Source organism: Mesocricetus auratus, unplaced genomic scaffold (assembly GCF_017639785.1).
Source record: "Mesocricetus auratus isolate SY011 unplaced genomic scaffold, BCM_Maur_2.0 Super-Scaffold_100004, whole genome shotgun sequence".
Taxonomy (NCBI): Eukaryota; Metazoa; Chordata; class Mammalia; order Rodentia; family Cricetidae; genus Mesocricetus; species Mesocricetus auratus.
In genome coordinates this window covers 7,746,612-7,765,745 of record NW_024429189.1, presented here as the reverse complement: position 1 = coordinate 7,765,745, position 19,134 = coordinate 7,746,612, and the positions used below count along the sequence as shown (strand labels likewise).

The following is a 19,134-nucleotide window of genomic DNA, read 5'->3' as shown; positions in this document are numbered from 1 at the left end:
TTATTTCATTCAAACTCTACATGGAAATGTTCTTAGCATGAATGAATGTTGGGTTTTGCCCGTATTCCTTTTCCTGTGTGACTATTATTGTTTGATACAGTAAGTTCTACTGGCTGGGCTTTAGAACATAGGTCAGCCTTGCACTACTGGGATAAACTTCGACAATGGCATCATTCATCCTCTTCTTTTATGTGCTGATAGATTTGGTTTGCTAAAATTGCACTGAAGATTGTTATGTCTAGCGTCAGTTCACTAAAATTATATTGAAGAACTTTACGTCCACATTCATGTTGTTTTATTTCCTGTCATATGTTTCTTGTCTCAGAATAAAAATACATTTAAAATAGGTAGAGAAATATCCCCTCTTTTTCTATGTCCCGTGAGTCTAGATAGTCTGTATTCACTCGAATGTTTGATAGACTTCATAATTGAAACCATCTAGGCCTGAAATTTCCTTTTGGAAGGTGGTTTGCTATCAGTTTATCTAAGAAATATAGTATTGCTAAAGTTATCTCATATTTTATGCACATGTGATATGTGTGGGGGTGTATGAGGCTATGAGGGTACATACACACCTGTATGTGTTTTCTGGTGCTTGTGTGAGGCACTTTTTGTACATGTGCAGATGCCAGAGAATAACCTTGGACATCATCTTCAAGAAAGTCATCTACCCTCTTTTTTTACCCTTTTTTCTTTTGAGACAGGGTTTCTCTGTGTAGTCCTGGCTGTCTTGGAACTTGTTGTGTAGACCAGGCTGGCCTTGAACTCGCAGATATCCGCCTGCCTCTTCATCCCAAGTGCTGGGATTAAAGGCGTGCGCTACCATTGCCCGGCTGCCATCTACACTCTTTAAAACAGTCTCACTGTGAGCCTGAAGCTCACAAATTAAGTTTGGCCAGAAACTCCAAGAAATCCCACTCCCACATCCCTCATGCGGGACTTACAAGCACACACCACCATGCTCAGCATTTTTATGTAGATTCCGGATTTATCAAATGAGACATTCATTCCCTCAGCCCTGAGTTTATCTATTGTTGAACGAGCTTGGTCGTTTATATTCATCAAAGAGCTCACACACTTCCCCTAAGATGCTGCACTCACTGACATGACGCCCACCCTCGCCATCCTTGTACTGTTAACAGTAGCTGTGGTGATGCACCGCTTCTTTACTTTGGCTGCCTGCATCCTCTCTCCTCCTGACGGGTCAGGTTTACCTCCATTCTTGCTCTGACTTTAACCTGGCCTCTCCGGCCATTGAGCTGAAGACAGACTAAGAGCGAGGGTAGCTGCAGGGTAGCTGCAGGCTACAGCAGCAATGCAGCAGGAGCAGAGAGGCGACTGCATGCTGGGTGCATTTTGAAGTCAGCATGGAGATATAAATCAGACATGAATCAGGAATGATAGAATAAGGGTGACTCCAAGGCTTTGGTCAGGGAGTAAAGAACAGAGTTCTCAATGGTGGAGACAGAGACAGACATGGGATCACCTGGACTTGAGGTCCAGACAAGTCAGCGGGAAAATTCCTGCAGAGCCTCTAAGTGAGTATGGAACAACTTATGCTATTTTTGTCTGGACTGATTAAAATTCAATATATGCACAAGGAATGGCAAGGGGACAACAGTAAGAAGGTGCTATGAGGCATACCCACAATTCAGAAGAGTGGAGGGCCAGAGAAGCCAAAAATGACACAGGAAGTAAAATCCGAGGACAGCTACAGGGAGGGCAAAGACTGAGAACCGTCTAACTGAAAACTGGCAGAGACTAGTCCCTCAAGCAGCTGGTTCCTTTGAAGGAAGAGAAAGAGGAACACGGGAGCTAGAGAGATGACTCAGAGGTTAACAGCACTGACTGCTCTTCCAGAGGCCCCGAGTTCAATTCCCAGCAACCACGTTGTGGCTCACAACCATCTGTAATGAGATCTGGCATGCAGGCATACATGCAGGTAGAACACTGCATACTAAATACATAAATCAATCTAATTTTAAAAAGGAGAAACACCAACAGAGGGGAAAGAGATAAACCTTTTTAAAGAAAGGAATGATAAGCATGTGCTCACAAACTGACACAGTAATCCCAAACAGAGGAAAACCAATAAAGCCAAGAAACTGTGGGTAACATCCTTAGGGAGATGTTGAGAAAAGATGGGACCTGGCGTACAAAGGGGGCTGGCCTCCACTCCTCACAACACAGGTAGCCAAGCTCTGTGGCGCAGATGAGGGAGAGTGATGGGCTGCAGGGTCCCTCTAGTAGAGGGGAAGGGGAAGGAAGGAGAAGATGGGAATGCTCCCTGTAACATGATTGGAGCAGGCTACCACTGCTGGGTGGGATGACCTGGAACAAGGGATCACCTTTCACCGTGCTGGTCTCCTCCCTATGAGGTCATTATAGTGCTAATGCGATCATCACAGTACCAGTCAGTGCCTAATAGAGCAGGTAAATCTATCTAGTTTTCCCCAAGCAGAGCCCATCCCTTTATCCTCCTCCTTACTGAGTGTGTGTGTGTGTGTGTGTGTGTGTGTTGTTTTGCTTTGAAATAGGAAGTCACACTAGTTACCCAAGGCTGGCAGTAAACTTGCTAAGGATTGGCTGGCCAGTGCCCTCCCTTTCCCAAGGTCACCTGACTCACCTGGGGCAAGCTTGATCTCCAGGGCTGTCCGGATGAGGGCCATCAGTGTGGAGGTAAAGTGCACCGTCATGTCCTCATTGGATATGGGCATGTTCATGCGAACCAGGCGCTGGGGATGAGTAGGGGCAGATCAGGGCCAAGCATGGCAGGGTCACTCCCACCCTACAATTAGTGTCTGGGCTCTGGAGCTTGGCTTGGCTTCCTGAGAGTGGTCCTGGCAGGTGCCTGGTCCAAGAAGGCTGGGTTGGTGGAAGTTTTGCCAGCATTCTCTCCTCCCGGACCCCACTCTCATCTGAGCTGAGATTCTCCTGGCTAGAGAAGAGCAGAAATTCAAGTAAAAGCTATAGCAGAGGCTGGGCCAGGAACCTGAATCCTGCCCTCTGCCTGTGAATGTCCAAAGGGTGCAGTAGTCTTGGCTGAGGAAGACGGACCCAAGACAGTGATACTCCCTGAGTCAGCCTAAAGAATAGATGGAACCCTGTCCTATGACTTCGCTTACCTGTCCTCCTCTGCAACGGGATCATCTAGGAGTGGCAGCCAGAAGGCCTCTCTGAGGTCCAGTCCCAGTGGGATACTCCTCAAAAGAGAGACTTGTTTAACTCAAGTCTTAACCACAATAATAGGCCGAGAAGACACACTTGAAGACAGACACTACCATAGGCAAAGGCATCAAGAAGAGTCTTAGGAGACCTTCTAGGGGCCAGGGCAGAGGAGCTGCACAGGGTCTAGGCTTGTTCTGCTCCATCTGTCTGAGTGGACAGCTCCCTTCCTTTCTCTGTTTTCAGAGACCCAACACCTTAAAATAAAAGGGCGTGTCTGAATCAGTCCTGGAGCGACTCAGCAGCTGCAAGAGCCTCTGGCTCTGAGACTGTCTGAGGCCTTGAGGACGACTCAGGCGCATCTGAGGAGCACTCACTTGGCCAAGAAGTGCCCCAGGAACACTACTGTACCCCCACTGTGTCTTCTAAACAGGAAGAAAACTTGAGACAGGAGTTCCTCCCTGGGGCAAGCACCCTTCCTCGGGGGAGGGCCACACAGCCCAACCCTAGTACCTTGCCCCCAAGTTCTGTGCCTTCATTGTGATGGAGGGGGCACAGGGGTACAGAAAACAGGAGGTAGGCTTTTGTCCTATGAATGCTGGCAAAGCCCCACTGGGCACATCCAATTACAGGACCAGGACCTCACATGTCACATGTTACACACCAGGAAAAACCTGCTTCCCAGAGCATGGCATCCCTGCAGACCAGCACCGATGGCAGTGTGAGAGGCCAAGGAATTCCTCTTCCAGGGAGGGGAGTTAGGATGGGAATGAGAGAAGAGCAAGCAGACTAGTTCTAAGAGGGGGAGGTCTGTCCAAGACACCAAGGTTGCCCTCATAAGGGATCCCACTGGCTTGGCCCTCGTCATGGAGGGCAGAGAAAGAACCTCAGAGAAACAGAGTGGCAAGACCAGGGCAAATAGGCTCCAGAAATGGTACTCCAAGCATCTCTTGGGCCCTCCCCGTCTTGCCCCAAGCCATCTGCACCCTACCCTGAAGCCTCCCTTGGCCTGGTCATACCGTGAACCTCAAGATCCTTAGGCACGGCTAGAAAGGGCAACACAACCCTTCCTGCCTGCCTCTGCCTGACTGGGTGTCACAGAACAGAGCTCTCCCTCCTGTGGATGGAGACATGCATGCATGCAGGGCCTCTGCGGTTTCAACACACATGCTAGGTGGGGGCAGATAAAGGCAGGGAGAGCCCAGAGGCATCTGTGAGTGGTGGGAGAGCTGTTTGGTTCCCACAGACTACACTGAATGACGTGGCAGACAAAAACCTAGAATGGGGTACAGAGACGGAATACGGACAGAGGACAGTGAACCAGAGAGGGGGGCTCCGGCAGAGCACTCTCAGACAGAGGCAAACACAGCTGGCACTGTTTCACGGGGAGCAGCAGGGCTGGGGGTGGCACTGCAGGCAGAAGAAGCTTGTGACTGGGCCAGGAAGGAGCCTGGGTGTCCTCGTTCACCTCCCTCCTCACGACACAGTGATCTGTGACTCCTGAACTCTCGAAGCTGGGACCCTCACCCAAGGGTGTCTGAACACCCATCCCTTTTCAGCATCAAGGCACCCCTTCCCACTGGGAACCTTAGCAAAGCCCCTGGGGACTGCAGCAGGTCACACATCCCTACAAGGCTGGGCTTGGTAGGGGTAGAAGGGCAGGGAAAGAGGTAAGCGGCCGAGGCTCCCCGAGGCCAGACCCCGCAGACTTGATGACCACCCATGATAGGAGCACGGGGCAGGGCAGCCGGGTAGTCCTGAGCCCAGAATAAAGCACCCTTTGTCCAAAAAACCATTGTTTTGTTTGTCTTCTCATTCTTGGGAAGGCAAGGGAAAGGAGGGGAATGGGCAGGGGTGGGGTGGGGTTGACTCTGGCTCCATTGTCCTGAGCTTCTCAAGGATGTCAGTAGTGGGGAGGCCGGATGGGGTCTGGGGGTTAGAGCAGGGGTGTGTCCCTCCCTCTGTCTGGGATGGGATAAAGGGTTTCAGGGTGGTACAGGGTGCAGCGGGGAAGGCAGCCAAGTACAGCCACACAGCCAGACAACTCCTGAGAAAGCAGGTGAGAGCCCATGAGTGCTCCGCGGGCTGAGCAAGGCCCAGGCGGGCCCAGCCAAGCACAGATGGCTCCTGGGTTGGGTGCAGGGTCAGTGCAGGGGCAAGGTCTACCTTGTATGCAACTCGAGCCGGGCATTTCTTCCCCAACCCCAGAGGTGGGGACATGTGTTTCAGCATCTCAAACATGTCATTGTAACTGATGCGCCCACTGGAAACCCGTTCCAGAGGCCAGGCATAGTGGGGTGGTCCACAGGAGAGGCGCACGGCGGGAGGGGCAGAGCAGGGAGCGGGCAGGGGAGGAAGCAGACAAGAAAACAGATTCAGTTAGCCAAGGTGTCGGGTGAACGCCCCAGATCAAAACAAGTCATGAGGAGTCTCTGCTCGACTTGACCCTTGCTTGCCCCCACCCGCCTCACCTCCTCATAGCAGCCCAGTGCAGGGCAGCGGGCAGGGGTGACGTCTGAGCTAATGAACATGGAGGGGTGAGGAAGGGCTGCATCGGGGCGGCTTTGGGTTATAAATCTCTGACTTCACGCTTTTAGAACCGTAGACAAGGCCGAATCAGAAAGCTGTTTCACCATGCAGGAAGCACTGGCCGGGCTGTGTAGAGATGCGTCTGCTGCTGCTGCAAACCACAACAGCAAGGCCCGCCTGCCTCAGCGGGCAGGTCACATTTGCTTCCAAATAAGGCCAGAGACTAGAGTGGAGAAGATCTACAGCGGACCGGAGAACTGGAGAAGGAGCCCCAAAGCTCTTAGGGGAATAAACTTAACGACAGGGCAAGTCAGCTCCAAGCCCAGAGACGCCCGAGGCCAGCCCAGGGCAGGGCTGCTGCTGAGATCAAGGGCTGGATGGGAAGGAGACCGCAGGAAGGGAGGCGCTGAGTAAGCTGTGGCCTGGTGCCACTGGTGCCTCTGACAGCACAGGTTGGGACCAACAGGTTGGATGTGCCCCTTGTGGGGCCTAGAACCCAAGGTTGGGGACTCAGGGGAGCATCTTGGGGCTGGTGAAGCATCTTCCCAAGTCGAGAGGCTGGGGCTTCCCTCTACCCCAGAGCACCTGCCTGTGGGCTTGGGGTCTCAGAGACACAGCAGAGTCCAGCCTTTCTCCAGAGGGCAGATCTGCCCAGACCCTGCCCTCCGCTCACAGTTCCAGGTCAGGGGTTTTCTCCCTGAGCTGAGCACATCAGTCCAGAAACGACGCAGGAGGGCTCCTCCTTGTCCCCACTCTCCCTACCCCGGGGACCTGAAAGCCTCTTCTGACCCACGGGGACAACTGCTTCTTGTTTCTTTGCACCCACATTCATACTTCTCCTCTGGGCTCTCAGCCTCGGGCCTGTCTGACCATCAGCCCATTCGTAGGAGCCTGCAGGAATGCTGGGTGTGATGGATGCTTCCTTGGTAAAGGCAGGGCCTGTCTTACCCACACACACCCCTCAGCCCCACTCCCCACACCCAGCCAGCTGGGCCTGGCAGACTCAGCCTAGCCAGGTCAGAAAACTTCTTGGGCACTGTCTTGAAGGCTGCCTGTCTCCAGCCAGCTGGAGGGGGTTGGGGAGATAAGACAGGGAACCAAAGTATCCAGGATGCTGGAATGCAGGGCAGGGCAGGACAGAGGAAAGAGAAGGTGAGGTGTTGTCATTCCCAAATCAGGCAGGGAGTGTGTGCAGTGTTTGCGATTCGGGCAGGGAAGTATGTCAGATGGAGGCTCTGAAGTTGCAAACCTTGTAGGCCAACCTACGAGGGCAGTTCTTTCCTAAGCCAACGGGTGGCGCAATACAACGCAACAAACTGTACATATCCTTATAATGAATCCGGCAACTGGAAAGGAAATGTCACAGGTTATGGCAACAAGGCATGATGGAGTCCATCCCACCGACCCACCCAGTCTGCAATGGGAGATGAGCTGTGAGGTGGAGGTCAGGGTTACAGCTAGACAACCCTTCTAGTGGGACCTGGAGTCTAGTGCTCCCCAGAAAGTACAAGCCCCAAGATAACCCCGACAGTGAGGGAAGCCTTGACACACTCAGAATAAAGTCTGTCTACACCCACAGTGCCCCGCCTCCACCATGAGCACACCTTGCACACCGTGCCATGCCTGTCATTGGCCAGTCTCGACGGGACCTGCCCATGTGCTTGCTGTCTGTCCCTCCCTCAGTTCCTGATGCCAGAGCCCTGCTCCATAAGTCCCCCCTGACCTTTGCCCTCACTACCATGATGTACCCCATCCATTTCTCGGATGCAGAAACCCTACACAGAAGTTCACATCTAAGTGGCCTTCAATTGTCCCCATCTCCCTGGACACACTGGTGTTCCCCTGGAACTTGGTCAGAACTGACCCCGCTTTCTCCTATGTTGCTACCCTCTCAGTCCAATCAGTGCCAAGCCGCGCCCCATTTACTTCCGGAAAAGAGGGAGTTTACTCGGGCCTCCCCCATACTTGCTAATCTTGCTGGACCCCAGGGACAATTACAACAGGGGCCTATCCATCAAGCCCGTAATATGACAGCAGTGGAAAGGTTCAGGCATGACGCTGTTAACTCTGCTATTTCTGGAACCTTTTCCCAAAATATTCAAAAGCTTTCCCACTGTCTACCAAGCAAAAAAAAAAAAAAAAAAAAAAAGCAAAGTTGCCCATTTAACATGGCTTCAGTCTCCCTCTCTACCAGTTTTTAGCACTCACTCAAGCCCCATACAGTCTACCCGGCTCTCCCTTCACATCTGCACCCACCTCAGAGAGACCTAGAACTCAGTTCATCTCGCCTCCTTTTGTATAGCTCAGATGCCACGTGACCTTTCCCTCCTCAAAAAACATCCTGGCCTCAAGCTATGGCCAGGCCCCTATCCCATCACATAGCCTTGCTGATGGTTTCACCTTGGGGACCCCAGACCAGGACACAGCAGATGCTTAGGAAATGCTCACTGAACAGACAGATGGGTGAATGTGTGACTTGTTCTCATTTTGAGTCTCTATGCTTCAACCTGGAGGCTGGGGAGAGGCAGACACAGCTGCCAAGAGCTCCATGACTTCTGGTATCCCACAGCATGTGTAAGTTCACACAGTGCACAAATGACACATACACACCCTAACATGTACATACATACATGTAATGACTCGCATATGCACACAACATACACGTACACTTGCCATACATACACATAAACAGTCTGTCACACACGTACACACAGATAAACTCACATGGATACACAAAACATGTTTGTATACATGCATGTGCCTATGTGTATACACATGCATAGGACACACAGGCTCATTCACATATACACACATGCATATACTCACACACATCTGTGCTTGTGCAGACACATACACAAATGCTAAAAAATGTGGCCATTTGTGTGTGATTTCAAGGTTTTTCCCAAATGAGAAAATCATGTGGTCACACGGGCAATAAAGATAACCACTGGCCAGGTTTGCAGTGACCTTGTCCAGATGCAGGATCCAGCTCTAACCTGTTTGGATGCACTATCAAGTCATCCACCTCCTGGAGTAGTCTGGAGGGGAACCAGCACCAACCTCAATGCTCGCTGGTGCACTTGATCTTCTTGTCTTCTGGCCATGTGCCACCTCTGCCTTGTGTCTGGCAATCTCTTCCACTTGCCAGTAACCTCCAGGGCCCCTTGTTCTCCACTGTGCACGACCACAAAACTGTACTCCGGCCACGCCCAGCTGCTAAGCACTACGGTACGTGTCCCTCCCTTTCTTGCCATAAGTGATGGTAGGAGCTGGCCGTGCAGTTCATAAGGGCTAAGGGGATGCTGGTCCTTCACAGCTGGCCATCTGTGCAAAGTGCAGCGATACAGAACATCTGTTTTCTGCAGCACATATTCCTCTTGGGAAAATATTCCAGAAACAGCGGCAACTCTTCAGGTCACAGACAGGGTCACTGGGAAGTGCTAATGAGTAATGCTGCAGCTGGAGCTTGTCCTGCCCTTCTTATGACCAATCTAGTCTCCGCTCTGCACCCCATCTCAGTGACATGCCAGACGACAGAACCAATGCAATATCCCTGGGCCTATGCCTCTCAGGAAGGATCTGGGGAATTGTAGGTAAAGCACATAGATATATCAGATATGAGAAGCCTCCACAAAGTCAAAAACAATAAGAGAAGCCTCCACAAAGTCAAAAACAATATGAGTAACAACAAATGGTTCTGCTGCTTCTGGACTATGAAAAAACTGAAGATTGTCATATAAATGTAAAATATGCATAGAGATGATGTCAGCACAAACCACCCCAACAGAAGAGGCCTGTGTCCCAGGCTCCTAATGCAATGCTGTGAAACCTCTAGGACTACAACTTCGTGCAGCACCTCAGGACGCACACTGTGGGAGGCAGATAAGGGGGGAATTGAATACAACCCCAGTCTTCTCGTCCATCCCTAGGGGCATAGGAGAGGCTGAAGGACAGGGAAATGGGAATCCAGCCCAGCAGAGGAGAGCCCAACTCTACCCCAAGCCCTCTGGTTTCTCCAGCACTCTTGAGCTGAGAATCAAGCTGAAGAAAAGGAAGCAGAGCCCAAGGAGCTCCTTGGAAACAGGACTCTAGCCATTAGTCTGATCATATCTCCACCAGAAGCCTAAACATGTCCATCCTGATTTCAACCCCCAGGGTCTCGACCAGAAGCCTAGCATGCCCAGCCTGACCGTGCCCTCCAGGATCCCACCAGGAACCTGACCTCACTCGGCCGACAATCCCATAGCAAAATGCTGAACGCAGACCTGTGAGAGGCAAACAGGGCAGGTGGGGAACTGCCTAGAGCTGCAATCTTCTTACCATCCCTGAGGCATAGGAAGTGACCACTCATTCATTCAAGGAAAACTGCTCATTCACAGCATGGTTCTTGAACAATCGTGGTAAATGGGACAAGAAGAGGCCTGTATCTCCACCAGCAGTCAGTTCTCTCAGCCTCGTCTTCTCCCACGTCCTACCTTACTGGGAAGAGCCCTCAGCAACTACTACCTGAGTGACTGAAGGAGTGAACCAAACGAGAGAACTGAACTGAGTTAAACGAATAAGAAATGACGGAGCTAGCGAGTGTGTGGGTGTGATGGTCAGTGCTGAGTGTCAGCAGAACAGGACCAAGAATCGCCCAACACCAAGCCTCTGAGCATTCTCTCGGAGACAGAGTGCCTCAGTCGGACTGAGATGGCAGGCCCCACTCTAAATGTAGAATCACCCCAAGGGCTTGGGTCCCTCACTGAACAGCAAGAAAAACTGGGGGCTGAACACCAGCACTCATCCATGAGTGTTACCAGCTGCCTCATGCTCCTGCCTCCACACCTTCCCTCCATGCTAGGCTATAGCGTTTCTTACACTATAAGCCAAAATTATCTAGGCGGTGGTGGCGCTCGCCTTTAATCCCAGCACTCAGGAGGCAGAGGCAGGCGGATCTCTGTGAGTTCAAGGCCAGCCTGGTCTACACAGAGAGTTCCAGGACAGCAGAGCTACACAGAGAAACTCTGTCTTGAAAAAAAAACAAAAACAAAAACTAACAAACAAAAAGCTATCAGCCAAAATGGACTTTTCCCTGAAGTTGCTTTTTGTGAGATATGATTACAGAGTCAAGACAGTCATGAGCACAATGAGCTAGTTGAGAGGAGATGAAGGGCTGTGTGAGTAAATGGAGTGGTCAGAGCACCAACCTCGGCAGGTGAGGGAGGAGCAGGCACACAGATGGGGAGCCCTGGTGTCCCGCTGCCTGCCCTCCTCAATATGGTCTCTGGCATGGGAGACTCATGATTGTTCAGGGCTCTCTGTGGAGCCTGGCTTCAAACAACTTTGGCTTTTGAACCCAACCCACTGCATGAGGCCCTTGCTGTCTAGAAACAAATCACCCATAGCTTATGTAGCACAGTAACTATTTTCTGCATTGACTAAGGGAGCTAAAACATAAGAAGGCCGTCCCAGTTCCTCTGGTTTTAATAAAACAGTGCCTATGACATGCAATTAGGGCTGGGAATAGGCATACACATTGGCTCCTGTCTCCAAAAGAAATGGCAGAGAGGAAAATCCAAGTCTACCTAGGGAGATTTTTAAAGCCCGCATTATGGAAGGAGGGTACAGATGGCACAGTGCCTGCCTCACTTGCACACGTCTCTGGGTTCAGTCACCAATACTTCAAACAGCAGCAGCAGCAACAAAACCCCACACAGTCCTGAGAATCCCACACTGCCTCTTCACCCTCCTACACTGGGTCTCTAAGTTCCATCACAAGACGAGCCTTGGGAGAAGGCAGGACACTTCTGTGCAAAGAGCCCTGGAAATGTTCCCTGACCCCCAGGCATAGGCACTCTCCTGGGGACCATATTGAGGGTCTCAAAGACTGCGTCTCTGTCCCAGAGCTGCACCAAGGCATGGGGTCAAAACGGAACGTGCTCCTGACAGGGGGACCAGTGCTACCACACACGGAACTGGGTAAGTCCCTGGGCCTCAGACCAACACCTGAGGGGACATGCACCTGTCTCAAGAGCCACAGGTGATGACAACCCTGAGACATAGAGCACTGGACTTCACTCACCACGCAGCTGGGTCGTACTCAGCCCAGACTCGAATGAATTCGTCCAGGTGGTGAGGCCCTAGGATGGAAGAGTCCCGAGTGAGGTACTCAAAATTGTCCATGATCACAGCCACAAAGAGGTTCAACATCTGCAGGACAGGAAGGAGAAGAGGTGATGTACTCCAGTGTGCCTTCTCACCTGCCCTCAAGCTCTGTCCGCAGCTGACAGGAAGAGCTCTCTGGACAACAGAGGTCGGTCACTCTTACTGGGTAAGGACAAACCTGCTGTCCCCACAGGCCTCCTTACACTAGAACTTATAGCATCTCCTCAGTCTCAAGGATTCATAATCCCACAAATCCCAGTTTTTACTCCTGAAAAGACAGAAAGACTAAAAGACAGAAAATTATTTCCCTATAAGCACCCTTGTCCAAAATGACCTGGCTGAGCTATAAGAAGTTCTCTCACACTGCTCTGCCCATACCTGTTTATTGAGTGTATTCAATAAACCTGTTATTAATCTTAAACAAGAAACATAAAAACCAATGGCCATAGTATTTTATTTCTTTTTTTTTTTTTTTTTTTGGTTTTTACGAGACAGGGTTTCTCTGTATTGTTTTGGAGGCTATCGGTCCAGCCAGGCCTCGAACTCACAGACCATAGTATTTTAGACTATTTCTAGATTACTGACTTTCTTTGACCAGCTTATAGAATCTATCCTTATGTCAACAACACTACTTTGATTACTATTGTTTTGAGGTCTAGGCTGGCTAAAACTTGCTATACAGCAGAAGATGATCTTAAGCTGCTGACCCTGCACCGCCTAAGTGTTGGAATTACAGGTGTGTACCCGCCACACCCAGCTTATGGCATACTGGGAGTCAAACCCAGTGTTTTGTGAATGCTAGGTAAGCATTCTGCCACCCGCTACAACAGGTTTGGGGTAAGTTTTTGAAACTGGGAAAGGTAAATCCTTCAACTTTGTATTTTAAAATGTTTTGTCTATTTCCTGGCAATTAAACGTGGATTTGAGGACGTGCCTTTCCGTTTCTGCCCAGAGTATTGTCATTGTGATAATACTAAGCTCCAACTCATGGACACATGATGCCTTTTCCCATTTAATTAAGTTTTCCTTTATTCCTTTTCATTAATGCCAGTGGTTTTCATTTGCTCCTCCAAGTTTCACCTTTACAGAGTGACCTAATAGCTCACTAAAACTCAGATTCCAGGCTGGAGAGTGACTCAGTTGGCAATGTGCCCACTGTAGAAACAGGAAGACCTGAATTTGGATTCCCAGCACCCATGTTAAACCAGGCACAAAGGCACACACATGTAAGCCCAGCATGAGCGAAGTTCATGAAACATGCAGCCCAGCCAAACTGATGAACTCTAGGTTCAGTAGGGGACCCTGTTTCAAAAAAAAAAATCCACCACCAACAAAAAACAAGGTTGAGAGCAAACTGAAGAAATACCTGACATAAACCTCTGGTTTCCACATGCATATACCCACACATACACATGCACACACCCACAAAAACAATACATAAACACACACACACACACACATAAAAGGGGAGGTTGGAGAAATGACTCGACAGTTACAAGCACCTGCGGCCCTTTCGAAAGACTAGTTAGGTCTGGAGTTAGGTTTAAGCCATCCATGTGGGTGGCTCACAACTGCCCTCTCTGGCCTTTTGGGACACACTTATACACACAGTGAGACATACATATGCAAAAATAAAAATAAGGAAATCTTTTATTTTTCAGGAAAAAATTTGATTTCTGGATCCTTCCCCCAGAGATACCGATAAGTCTGAGGCGTGGTTTAACTCCTTCTCCTTGTGTATATGTGTATATTGCGGACACTTGCTCCTGTTTCTTGTGTGGACACTGTGCACCTATATGTGCATGCATATATGGACTTGTCTTGTTCTCACATGTGGGCACTGGGGTCCATATGTGTACATACTTTTAAAACAGGGTCTCTCCCTGAACCTGCAGCTCACTGATTCTGCTACACTGACTGTAAAGAGCGTCGGGAATTCAATCAGCTCCATACTGTGCTCCCCTCATGCAGGTGCTGAGGAACTCAGGTTCTCCTCCTTGGGTGGCAGGCACTTTACCAACTGAGCCATTTTCCTAGCCCAAGGGCTCTGCTCCTCTAACAAGCACTCAAGAGATTCACATTGCTCAAGGCTGTAATGGACACAGAAGACACAGTTCAGCTACGCAGACCCTTCAACACAAGGTTAACTCATTCTCATCTCCAGCCAAGGTCTGTGCGGTGTCTCTCTTGCCTTCTAAGCCATGTCTGCAGAGCTCCATGCGCATCAGAGGGAGGGCCCACACTTGTTGCCTAGAAAATTCTGGAGTGTGGCTTTTTTCCTCTTCTTTAATCAGCTCTACCTTCAAGTGGTGGCTCAACCCCTCCCAATTCTCTCAGCCTTCTCTGCGCCACTACCTCTCACAACAGTCTCCCCACTCACTCTATAGCTCCATCCCTTACTGCTCAAACGGAAGCCAGAGAGATGCTGTAGTGCCCCAAGGTTCCCAGAACGCCACATGCCTAAGGGCCAGCCCACCATCTTTTACACCTAATCCTAATGTCACTTAGTAGGCACACTGCTTCATCGAACTCCATTACCGAAGGACAAAGGCTTTAAGCATGGGGCTGGCATATAATATGGACACAATCCAAATCAGGGGCCAACAAAGGAGGTGGCCTGAGACGGGCAGACATGGACAAGAAAAGGACTTACCAGAAAGGAACAAAGGAAGATGAAGGAGACAAAATAAAAGTAGGCAAAGTCGCTCCCACATTCACTGGCATTGGCGTTTGGGTCGCAGGCTCGGTTGCCCAGACAAGACAGCATGATCTCATGCCAGGCCTCCCCAGTGGCACTCCTGAGAAGGATGGGGCTGTCAGTACACAAAGGCAGGTCCAGAGGGAGCTCCCCAATAAACACAGAGTCCGACCGGCAGAGCCGCTGGGACTGCTGGGTAGAGGGAACCGCCTCTTCCCGGTTTCTGGATGACAGGAGATTTCCAAACCAACCACTGAGAAAGCACTGGAAATGATCTACTGCGCTGGGAGCATGCCCGCTGCGGGGGGCACTCACTCCCAGTGGACACAACATGTTCCAGCACACTCCTAACTTTCAAACCTCAGTCTTCCTTGTTCTTGTCATCCTTTAACTTTGTGGCCAGTCTAGGTGCCCCTTTGTGCATTCTGCCCACAAGCCTGCCATCAAGAAGTACCCCTGTTGTCCTTTATGCCCCCTGAGCAAGAGTGCCTAAGTGGCCTCCCTTTGTTTCAGTGTCCCTGTATTTGTTTACAGGACAGATGTAGTGAAACCCATGGCAGGGTCTGCATTGATAGTAACTATCAATCTCTACAAAGAGCCCATTTGCTCTGTCTGGACCAAGGGATGGCCAAATAAAAGACTATAAGGAGGCAGATAAGCATATCACACCTCCCATCCTATGCTCAAGCTCACTCTTGGACCACAACAGTGGATGGCTAGTCTCCTCAGTACACTTTTGAGGAAGTGTCTACAGCCCCAGAACTTGTGTAGATGAGCCTCTTGCTCTGGATCCTGAGTGTCACCTGCTAGGTTTCTGAAGGCACCCAGGAGTCTAGGCCACTGCAATTCCAGTGAGAGCAATGAGGGAAGGGCAGAGAATGGAGGCAGTTCAGATCACCAGCTTTGGGGAGTTGGCTCCTCCTGCTAGGTGGCTGAAAACTCCCTCTGAGTGCCCTGTTTCTCCTTCATCCATTGATGCAGGTGACCAATATGTTATCAGGTCAACAGCGTGATACCAGTATGTTAAATGAGACTTTGTGAAGTACCCGCTGTCATCCCCAGACTGTATGGCCTCTAGGCAGCTTTTCGCTCTCACTGGGGAGCAGAAACAATGTGCTAGAGGCTAGTTTGGCACAGGGGACACAGGGCCCCTCCCCCAGGTACTTCTTTTCTGTCTGTCAAAAGGCTAAGGTAGACAAGAACCCTTTGGAAAAAATAAATAGAAAGGAAAAAAAAAACTGGAAGGTTCACTCAACAGAAATGGCATAATTTTGGTGATGGAAGGGAAGTGGTCCCCATGAGTGAAATATACCCTCACTTATCATAAGCAAAGAGTGGACATGTTGTTTAGATTAAAAACAGCACACCTGAACAACAGCATTAAGGCTTGTAGAAATGTCCGGAAGTTGTTGTGTCGGTTGATACTGGTGTCATCATCAAGGGCAATGTTTCCAAAAACCTGAAATGGAGAAAAATAACAGAGTGCCAATGCTAAATTTTGGAAATTATTCTCACTAGATTAGGCAAGAGAAAGTGTGCATGCAACATTGGTGACAACACAAGGGACAGGGGCTGCCTGGGGCTAGTGTGGTTCCTAGCACAGACAACCTTTCAGAGGAACACACTATGCTCCACAGCTCCATGCATGTAGCTGGGGCTCTGAGGCTGCCTGGGGATGCAAGTTTAAGTAGCCAGGATAAGTGTGGGTTGGGCTCTGCTTTGACTAGGAAGCCTTTCAGGTCACTCTCTAATCCAAAACTGTGGGTTGGTAACAGCTCAGGGAATGCTCTTTGGAATCTCCTGTACAAACAGCACAATAGGCTTTTAGGCAATCTAGCTGTTTTCAGGGTAAGGAATGCAGATGAGTCAAGAGCCATGCCGAGCCTAATACCCAGACTAAGTGAAAAGTCTATGAACTATCACACTTCCACAAAGATCAGGGAAACACATGTCATTGAATATGCCAGACGAAAGCAACAAAAACTGTGCATGTTTGTTTTAAATAGCATTAAATCTCAGAAAAGCTTTAAACTGGGAAAACTTCAATCTGAAATAAGAGTCTTAGAACTCAACTTATGCTCAAGGCTTTGGCATCTCCCATTTTCACTGTTAGGAAGTGGCCACGTTTACAGTTAGGATGCTGATTTACATCTTTTGAATGTCCTTTGACAAAAAAAGAAAAGCTATGTTATTGTCAAGTTCGATGATCTGGGAGGTGGGGAGGAATTCTGCTTCGATTCTGGGCAGGATTTCCTCAGGGACATCTGACCTGTAAAGGAACCCATTGGCTAGCTGCCAGACAACACAACAGCCACCAGCCAGACGCCATCAAAAAATAAGTGCCTGGATACCCTAAACCCCTAAACCCTGCTGGACCTCACTTTCAAAAACACCAAAGTATGGTTTCCCAGAGAAATGGGAATAAGCAAAATGGGTTGCTGAGAGCCCAACCTGTGCCATCTTGGTCTCCTCTACCACAAAGCAGAGTTTCTGAGGGTTAACTCACTCCATGTTTACACCAGTATCTGGCTTACGGTAAATGATCGCTTTCACCCAACAGTCAGGAGCCAGCCCTGTGTCCAATCCAATCTGGTCAGGTGGCACCCACCTGCATGCCGATGATGGCGTAGATGAAGAACAGCATGGCAATGAGGAGGCACACGTAGGGCAGCGCCTAGAGACACATGAGCACATCAGCTCCAGGACATCCCTGAGGCTACGCAGACCTCACCCTGGCCCAACTCCACCCCACTGACCACTGAGCCCTTCCAGCAGCAAGTGGCCCTGTCTGCGTGCCTGCGACCGGAGAGCATAAGCCACTCTTAGAGCTGTTTGGATGCTGGCAAAATCACCTACTGCTCACTCTGAGTGTCTTCAGAAACTGCACTAGGATAGCAGATGCCAAAGAGGCACTCGCGGCCGGCCTTAGCTCAGCCTTCCAGGGGAAGCTTCACTCCAGATAAAGGAAGAGAAACAGAGAATGCCCAAAGGGAGCTGCCGGGCCTGCACCGGAGCCCGGCTGTACCTTAAAGGACTGGACAAAGGTCCACAGCAGGATGCGGATGGTGTAGCCCTGGCGAAGCAGCTTGATCAGCCGTGCTGCCCGGAAGAGGCGGAGAAAGCTCAGGTTGATGAAGTTGTTCTGCAAGAAGAGGCATTGTTTCCTAACCTTTGGAATCCCTGTCAAAACAGTACAGACGAGCTGCTCCCATCCTACAACCTCCCCCCAAGTCCGTGACCCCCAAAGAAATGTGGTCAAAAGAAATAAAAATGAAGTCATTGCTTTAGTCTAAGCAGCAACTGGCTGCCAGAAAACCTTCCAAAAAAAAAAGTCACTTCTCATGCAGCAAGTCAGAGAAAACTCCCCTCACACTAGGGCCATTCCCCAACAGTAAGGGACATAAAGGAAAACTCTCAAAGTCCCTCCCTTCTGCCAGGTAGTGCTGGAAGATCACCTATGAGCCTCCAACACTGGCACTCTCTTCTAGAACACTGCCAAACTGTCTAGGTACTCTCCAGTGGGCATTCTTCAAGTGACACCTGCCTGAGCTTAGCAGCCAGTCTTCCCTTCTGGGCTCAATCAGTAAAGGCCTTGCCTGTCTGAGACACTGGCTGGCTCCTTGGGACTGGTCCAGGTACTGGCAGACATTCTCATAGGGGTAGGTATGGTCACTGCTGCTCCTGCCACAGAAGCTATCTGTGTCACCTATACTCAACAGGCCTCTGCTCTAGAGAACCCAGGACATCTGGCATTGCTCCCTCAACCAAGGGTTCGAAACCAAGTACACAAAAATAATAAGCCATTAAACCCCAGACTCTAGAGATTACCTGACCCTGGGCGCCTTGAATTACTGACAGGCTTTTTCAGGGTTCTGACTCTGGGCAGATATCCATGCATTGCTAGGGCACCTGGACAGCCAGGTATTTTCTGCCTATACTATCACCTGAAAGCAACTTCCTGCCACTTGGCATTTTCCAATATGCAAGCAGCTCAGGCTCACACACATTTGTGCTGTCAAGATTCAGTGACAAATAAAAAGGAAAGAGAACACGCATGTTGAATGGAACAGGACAGTGCATGCAGACACAGAAGCAGGGTGAGCCTGACAAGATGCTCCAGGGCTGCCCATCTTGGCAGAGGATACTTTAGTCTAGTCTGTTGCTTACACTCTTGGGGACAAAGTTGTATGGTTCTCAGCCAGAATAGCATTTCTGGAATGTTTATGCAAGGGGTGGGGTATAGCCACCTTGAAGGTGACTCTGGGAAGGATGTTGGAGCCCTAGAAGCAGGAATGATTACAAACACTACATAGAAGGGTCTGTGGACACAAAGGGGCCCCAAATTATGACCAAGTCAGCAGGGAGGCTGAAAGATGACACAGCCGGCAGATTCCTAACTTGAAATGAGGAAAGAATCCCATTAGTAGACATGGTGGCCAAGAACCACTGTCTACTAATACCAAGGATGAGGAGACGGGGACAAGTACCCACCCCTCTCCAGGCTTCTGCTTTGTAACTAACTGTTAAGCCGGGTTTGGGGGACAAGGGTTATGACAATACAATGATTGCCCAACTCAAAGCAGCCAGTACTGAGG

At 50.0% G+C, this 19,134-nt stretch overlaps 1 protein-coding gene across 1 annotated transcript in view; it reads right to left on the bottom strand.

The window, feature by feature from the left end:
• Positions 1-19,134, bottom strand: part of Cacna1b (calcium voltage-gated channel subunit alpha1 B) — a 160,771-nt gene that overhangs the window by 12,795 nt on the left and 128,842 nt on the right. The window contains 7 exon segments of the mRNA XM_005083737.4: positions 2,627-2,735; positions 5,332-5,428; positions 11,759-11,886; positions 14,495-14,639; positions 15,907-15,998; positions 17,148-17,213; positions 17,565-17,681. Coding sequence (XP_005083794.1) covers positions 2,627-2,735; positions 5,332-5,428; positions 11,759-11,886; positions 14,495-14,639; positions 15,907-15,998; positions 17,148-17,213; positions 17,565-17,681 — 754 coding nt within the window.